Raw genomic sequence first — 7,265 nt, forward strand, 5'->3', positions numbered from 1 at the left:
TAGGTTTTGCATCATCAACTTCTGAACAAGACATGAAAGGCAGGACTCAGGAGTGACTCCTCGATGGATGGATGGATGGATGGTGCTCACAAACCAACACTGGTCTGCAAGTGTTGGCAACTTTGCAGAAATACCGACACCCACTCCATGGAGCCTGTGCTCTTACTTGACTGATTCTGTATCTTTGCTTTGGCATCGTCTTTGCTGTCAGTACAAGTGAGAAGATACAACTGCTGGTTCAAAAAGGATATTTCTTCTGGGGAACACACTCATTTTTCGACTATGTTGATTTCAACTGGATAGTCTTCATTGAATTTGCATCGTTCAACAGTAAATCTTCAGTTTAGACAGGTGAGTCGGGTTCGAATCTCCGCTCACTGGATCTTGGAAAGCAAAAGGGAACTTTATTTGGGGATCTCCTTTAGAACTGTGAGTTCCACTTGCAGTAAGCTCTTCTCCATCCGTAAGTGCAGGGACAGCTCTGAAATAGTTATGCATCATCAGCACAGGAAATATGCTCAAAGTACAGTCACCAGTCACGTGTTCTGCAAAATAAGTCTGGGGGTTTCCAGGAAATAATTGAACTCACCGCTAAAATTTGACTATCTTCAGGGCACTCCGGAGTCCGGATGCTTCCAAGTCATTGGAACAGAAGTTCAGGCCAAAAGCTTGACATGGCAAACAGAGCACGACTATTAAGAAGAAGCATGGTCAAGTTAATCAATTCTACAAGTTTATAACAGCAGGAACAGTGACGATAGTACAAGCCTGTCGGATAAAAAAATTCAGTATTCACATGATGCTATTCATAGCTGTCTCAACGGATGGATATCTAATATGTATATCCATGTCAATGGGTTTAATAAACTAGGCCATGATCACAAATGATATCAGAGCAAATTTCTAAATTATCAATTTACATGAAAGTTTACACTTGAAACACAGTTGTTGCTTACTACTCCCTCTATCTTATCAAACTTGTCGCAGATTTGACAAATTTGGGTGTATCTAGATACATCGGAATTTTGATGAATCTCAGACAAATTTCGTGGGAAGATCGAATGGTGAATTCAGGTATCAGATATAAGAAATAGAGAGTAATGCACACTGCATGTGTACAAGAGCAAGACATTCTCATCATGCAAATGCTTTGACCCCGTCTCCTATGTCACCCAAGGTGGTGTATTTGTGTTTGTCCAAGCAGACAGTTTGGATTTCTTATGCTGGCAGGAGGGCTTTATGTGAGGAAAAAAAATCCATGTGCTTTTTCATGAGGTAATCTCATATGAGATCAATCAACTACTCAACCAAGTCCATCGAAGATTTGATACTTTGCAGGGAGCAATTTCATATCCTCCCGATATTTCCCATTCGTTGAAAAGAGAGACAGCATCAACGAAGTAGTTGAAGCTTCAAGTGAGATGCTCTTCCCATCAACTTTAGATAAATAATCTCCGGCCTTGGCAATCTTGCCATTTTCCAACAACATTCTAATGACATCATTTATAAGACGGGAGCTCGGAGCACAACCAATCTTCTCCATTGATGAAAAGATATTGTCAGCTTCTTCCAGTGATCCTTCCTTTAGAAGATTTTTTATCACTATGCTATAAGTAAAAACATTAGGTACCAACCCACCGTTTGATATTGCAGCAAATAATTTTTTAGCTTCTTCTCTTTTCCGAACTTTGTACATTGCATCGATCATGATATTGAGTGTTTTGATATCAAACTTTACATTCATTTCAGCTAATTTATGGAACAACGTCATTGCTTCGCCGGCACAATTATTTCTGCAAAGCCCTCCAAGAATTATATTGTATATGGAAATGTTGACAGCTATTCCACTTTGGATCATCTCATGGAACCTTTTCTTTGCATCATCGGTTCTCCCAGCACGAAATAAACCATCCAATATGATGCCATATGTGACAGTTGTAGGTTTAACTCTCTTGGACAACATTTCTGTGAATAGAGCTAAACCATCATCGAACCTTCCATTTTTAAAATAACTATTCACAAGTGTATTGTATGTAACAACATTAGGCTCAACACCTTCTGATACCATGGCATCAAGCACTCGAAGTGTTTTATCCATCTTGCCGACTAAGCCATACCCGTCAATCAGTGAATTAAAAGTAATGACATCCGGCCTCTCACCAATGTGTATAACTAAGTCAAATGTATCTTGTGCATCCACAACCCTTCCGTCTTTGCATAGACTATTTATTACTGAATTGAAGAACACGATGTTAGGACGAGGAATACCTTTGTTCACCATTTCAGAAACCAACTCTTTCGCTTTAACCAGATCACCATGCATACAACAACCCTGAATTAAGCAATGATAAACAACCTTTTCCGGCTGTATTCCCACAACAATCATCTCACTGAATTTTTCCTTAGCATCTCCCAGTCTACCCATTCTACAAAGTGCGGCTATTACAGTTGAATAGGTGACTAAATCTGGACACACTCCCCATCCCTGCATTTCGGAAAATATGAGCATAGCTTCATCCATCATTCCACATTTAGCATACGCGCCAATTAATATGTTGAAAACACGGCAGTTGGGTACAATGCCGTTGTTTTTCATTGAATTAAAGAGGTTAACCATATCAAGTAAAAATCCTTCATTGCCATACCCATGTAGCAAAATAGAGTACGAGGTGATATCAGGTTTGTGTCCTTTGGCAGTCATGGAATCAAAAATTTGTGCAGCTTCTTTGCTTCTCCCATGCTTGCAAAGGGAAGCAATGAGCGAGCTGCAAGTAATAATATTTGGTACAAGACCTAGGCTTATCATTTCTTTGAACATTTTAGCTGCCTCTTTCCACCGCTCTGATGTGGAATATCCATTGATCATGCAATTGAATGTCACACTATCGGGTCGAACACCATTATCAGCCATGTGCCGAAGGATTAGCTCTGCCTTGTCCATTGCTCTGGCCTTGCACAATGCATCAATAACCGAGCTGTATGTGACCACACTGGGCACAACTCCTTGCTGCAGCATTTCATGGAAGAGATTGCATGCTTTGCCTATTTCACCCTCTCTAAAGAAGCCATGGATGACCGTGCTGTATGACACCACGTCGGGGGAACAGCCACCTCCTTCTCTTGCCAGCGTAAGGAGCAGGTCAAGTGCTTGCTGGCTCCTGCTATCTTCACATAACCTCTTGAGAACTGTGTTGTATGAGATAACATCAGGCACACAGCCAAGCTCAGACATCCTATGAAGCAGTACGTCCACAGCCTCATCTGTCCGTTTTGCATCGCAGAAGCACTTGAGGAAGGTGTTGGCGATGATCTGGTTTGTTTTCATACCTTCTTTGAGGAAACGGCCGAAGAAGGCAAGCCCAAGGTCCGGTCGACGTGCGCGGCAGCAGCAGTCCATGAGGATGGCAAAGGTGCAGACTGTGGGCGGCGCCACCTGCAGGCCGACATCTTCTTGGCACACGCGGTTGAAGAGAGCGACGGCAAGAGCGGGGCCGCTTCTGCGGTCGTCGTAGGACGGAGCTCGGGCGAGCGCAGCAAGGAAGCCGTTGAGGGAGCGCTCGGGGACCGGGGTGGCTTGGCGCAGCAATTCGTCGAACAGGTTGTGTGCATCCTCCTGGCTAAGCGTTCCGGTGCGGACACGGCCCGTGGCCGCCGGAAAGGCAGCGTGGGGTGACCAGGAACGTGATGGCGGCGAGGTGGAAGTGGAGGAGGAGCTGCGACGGAGGGGGCGGAGGCGCGACATCGGCGTTGTGGAGTGGTGGCGGAATCGGGAAAGTGGCGGCGTGGAGGTCTGGAGGAGGAGTGGCGGAGGTGGATTTGGGAAATCGGCAGGGTGGAGGAGGATCGCCGGCGGCGTGCTGGAGCAGAGGCGAGGCGTGGGGAATTCCTTCCTGCTCGTACGCGGTGGGAGGTTGGAGTCGCACAACTGAAGAGCATGGAGTTTCTCAGTCACTTGGCATGAACGAGCAAGTTGGTATTTGAGTCGCCAAAGAAATATGGTTGGAGTAAACCATCCTCTACTTTTTCAATTGTTTGGAGGTCCGAATATAAGAAATTTAGAGCATCTCTAGCAGAAGCCGCAAACCGCAAATCTCGTATCAACCTATTCAGGGCACCTCAAACTGTTTTTGGGTTCCACGGAGGTGCGCACAAAGCAGAAACAGCAAATAGAATTGCATATTTTTTTCAAAAAGGCGCGCAAGACGGAATTGCATTGCATTTAGACAGTTCATGGCATACGTAGAGTTAAATTTGACTACATTACAACAAAAGCAACTCGAATTAATTAAATTTGACCTAAAATTCGCCGCCACGGCAAACGTAGAACTCAAAATCGGCTCTGGGATGCTCACCGGAGCCCTATGCCTTGGCGGCGGCGCGTCGGCGGCCTCGTCTCATTCTATGTCGTTGCCGAGGTCGATGAAGACCCTGCCCTGCCCCTCCGTGACGCGCCGCCACTCCTCTGCCTTGTCCGCGTCGCGCTGGCTCGAGCGCGAGATGAGGCCGACGACGATGTCGAGGTTGCGCTCAACGAAGTCGCCGGGCGCGAGCCCTGCATTCACGCCGAGCTGCGGCAGGAGGCGCTCTAGCTCGGCGTCGTTGAGGTAGTCGCCGGGCGCGAACTTCGGCTACGGGAGGCGCGGCGGCTCAACGTCTTCCTCCATTTTCACCACCAACACCGTCGACGAGCGCTGGCGGGAGCTCGACGACGAGGACGCCGCGGAAGGGGCGGAGGCGCGGCAGCGGCGGTAGCGGTCGGACTCCCGATTGGCGAAGGCGGACGGCGCCGCGATGCCGTAGTTGCGGTAGCGGTATCTCCCGCGGATGCGTGCCACGTCGGAGCGGATCTTGTTCGCCTCCGTCTTCTTGCCAGTGGGAGGAGGGGTGGAGCTTTCGCCGCGCTCGGTGAAGCTTCTGCTATGGTCAGTCTGGCCGCCCCCGTGCCTGTTGGAGCCGTGCCGCACCACCATCGTCGCCGGCGGGAGGTGGGGTTGCTCGATCTACACACGGCGGTGCCGATTGCTCGCCGGCGGGGCCGCGATTTGTCGTTGACGGGAGGTGGAGAAGCGGAGGAGCGGATGGGGTTTGGCCCCAATCCGCCTCGCCGACTGCTATATATGCGGGCTTTTGGGAGATCTGGGCTGCGGCCTGGATCCGTTTTTCAGGCTAGACCACCAATGCGGGGTCTGGTCTGACCTAAAAAAACTGCCGAAACCGCCATATCGGCCTGAAGTTGCGTTTTCAAGTTGATATGGGGGTCTGCTAGAGATGCTCTTAGTCCCGCATAGTAAACTAGGTTTCGTGGAAACCAGGTTCTGTGTATTTTCAACTCTCTCTGTACAAAAAATATATCTTAGATTTATCTAAATTTAGATGTATCTAAACATTAAATAGTGTTTTAATACATTTAAATTTAGACAAAATCTGAGACACCGTTGGGAGGCAAAGGGTGTATATTTTTCAATTTATGAATCGAGTGTGGATTTTGTACACCCAAGCATGAGTGTGGGTGTGTTCTTTGCCGTTCATCTGTACCTCGAGATCTGTGCAGAGTGGAGCTGGGCTGAACATTTTGTTTCGCGTGGGTAATTTTTCAGTCACATCAACTCCCTTTTTCCCTGGCTTTCCACCTTCTGACCCGGTGTCCGCGCGTGGGCTCTGTTTTCTTGTCGGGGACACATTTGCTGCCGAGTTTGCTGCCACTGTTCAAAAAGTAGTGTTGTTGCTATTGCCACCGGCAGAGAATTCTTTTTCCCCGCGCCGGCCATCTTCTCTAGGTGCGGCTACCATCCAACTCCACCCGGCCGCCGGGAGCCATATAAACCGCGTCGCGGACGCGCAGGCATAGGACGCCATCGCCGTGCTTCGTCACCGTCGCCACCGAGCCATCTACACTGCATCGCCGACGCGCAGGTAAAGTACGCCGTCGCCAGCGAGCCATCTAAATCGCGCCGCGGACGCGCAGGTACAGTACGCCGTCGCCAGCGAGCCATCTAAATCGCGCCGCGGACGCGCAGGTACAGTACGCCGTCGCCGTCCCCAGCGAGCCGTCTAAATCACGCCACCTTGACGGAGCATCTTTGCGTGGAGAGGCGTTGTCGAGCGGGTAGCGCGCGCGGTGGCGCCATGGAAGAATATGCGAGGTGGCGGCGCTGGGCAAGGGAGGAGCGGACGATGCGATGGCCCTCGGCTTCTCGGCTGCCTTTTCCGGCACGTCGTCCCAGAGGCATGCAGGAGGCAGCGACGCGGACGTGTCCTTTGCCCGATCTGGACCAGAGGTCGCGGCTGGTGCGCGCGTCCGCGTCGAGTGGAGCGGCCGACGAAGCGACGGCGCACTCGGACGGGACAGCGTGCTCCGACGCGAATCGGCGCAGCAGCGCACGGGAAGGGAGGGGAGGCAGTGACGCTGTTCAACCCCACCTCTTGCGCGTTCTCTGTTCTGCACCTCCTCCCCTTAGCCGCCGGCGCGGCTGCTCCGAGGTTCAGGTACTGCACCTCCCATCCTCCCCGGCGGTGCCGCCTGTACGCAGGTACGTCGAAGCCGGACTTTGATTGCTTCTTCCTACCCATCTCCTTGCCTTTCCGTTTTTCATGCCCTCCTACTTTCGCCTCTGGCTCTGCTGTACCGGCAGGTGGCACCACTCCACCTGTGACGCTCGGCGGTGAAGGCGCCATCAGCATCGGACAACACCGCGTGAGAGCTCCCCGTGCCTACAAAACTGTATGGCAATGTACTCCATTGGTTAGAGGCAATTAGTGGTTTGGTTTGTGGCTAGACAGGTAACTAGCAGTGGTTGCATTTTTTTTTGGCCTCATGATGGCATGATGCGAGAGTACATTTTGCTTAGTACTGGTTTACATGCACGCAAGCCGTCCGCTTGAGACGGAAGTTTGAGGATGGTCTGTCGTGTGATGTGCGAGGGATTAATTAGCTCCACATTTGTATTCCATGAAAAATGGGACCAAAGAAACTAATTGCGGCACGGTCGTGCACTTAGCTGCGAGGGGAAAATTGCAAGATACGGATTTGTCTGTTCCCCATATACTGAAACCATGGCTCCGTCAGCTCCCCCTATATGGAGCAATGGCACAGTGGTACTAGCCCGCTCTCAGCAAAAGGAAGAATAGCAAAATACAATTAGCATATGATTAAGCTGGATTCTTACCCGCAAAATAAAAACTGGATTCTGACATCAGGTTGTGAGAATTATGCGTGATTAATTGTCCCTATTCACCAGCTCACAAAATTCCAAAATCTCACAGCC

The 7,265-nt window shown here is 49.9% G+C and overlaps 1 protein-coding gene and 1 long non-coding RNA gene across 2 annotated transcripts; one reads left to right on the forward strand and one right to left on the reverse strand.

The window, feature by feature from the left end:
- Positions 1-866: 866 nt before the first annotated feature.
- On the reverse strand, positions 867-4,970 carry LOC124662730 (protein Rf1, mitochondrial-like). Its single transcript, XM_047200534.1, has 3 exons — positions 4,671-4,970; positions 4,428-4,628; positions 867-3,925 (listed from the first exon to the last, which is right to left on the reverse strand). Exons 1-3 carry the CDS (start codon positions 4,968-4,970, stop codon positions 1,304-1,306), a joined length of 3,123 nt encoding a protein of 1,040 aa, XP_047056490.1. The 3' UTR covers positions 867-1,303.
- A 1,450-nt stretch (positions 4,971-6,420) lies between these two features.
- Positions 6,421-7,004, forward strand: LOC124659581. The gene is made up of 2 exons (XR_006989630.1): positions 6,421-6,530; positions 6,633-7,004. It is a non-coding gene; the product is annotated as an uncharacterized LOC124659581 (long non-coding RNA).
- Positions 7,005-7,265: the final 261 nt, after the last annotated feature.

The sequence above is a fragment of the Lolium rigidum genome, chromosome 6 (assembly GCF_022539505.1).
Source record: "Lolium rigidum isolate FL_2022 chromosome 6, APGP_CSIRO_Lrig_0.1, whole genome shotgun sequence".
Lineage (NCBI taxonomy): Eukaryota > Viridiplantae > Streptophyta > Magnoliopsida > Poales > Poaceae > Lolium > Lolium rigidum.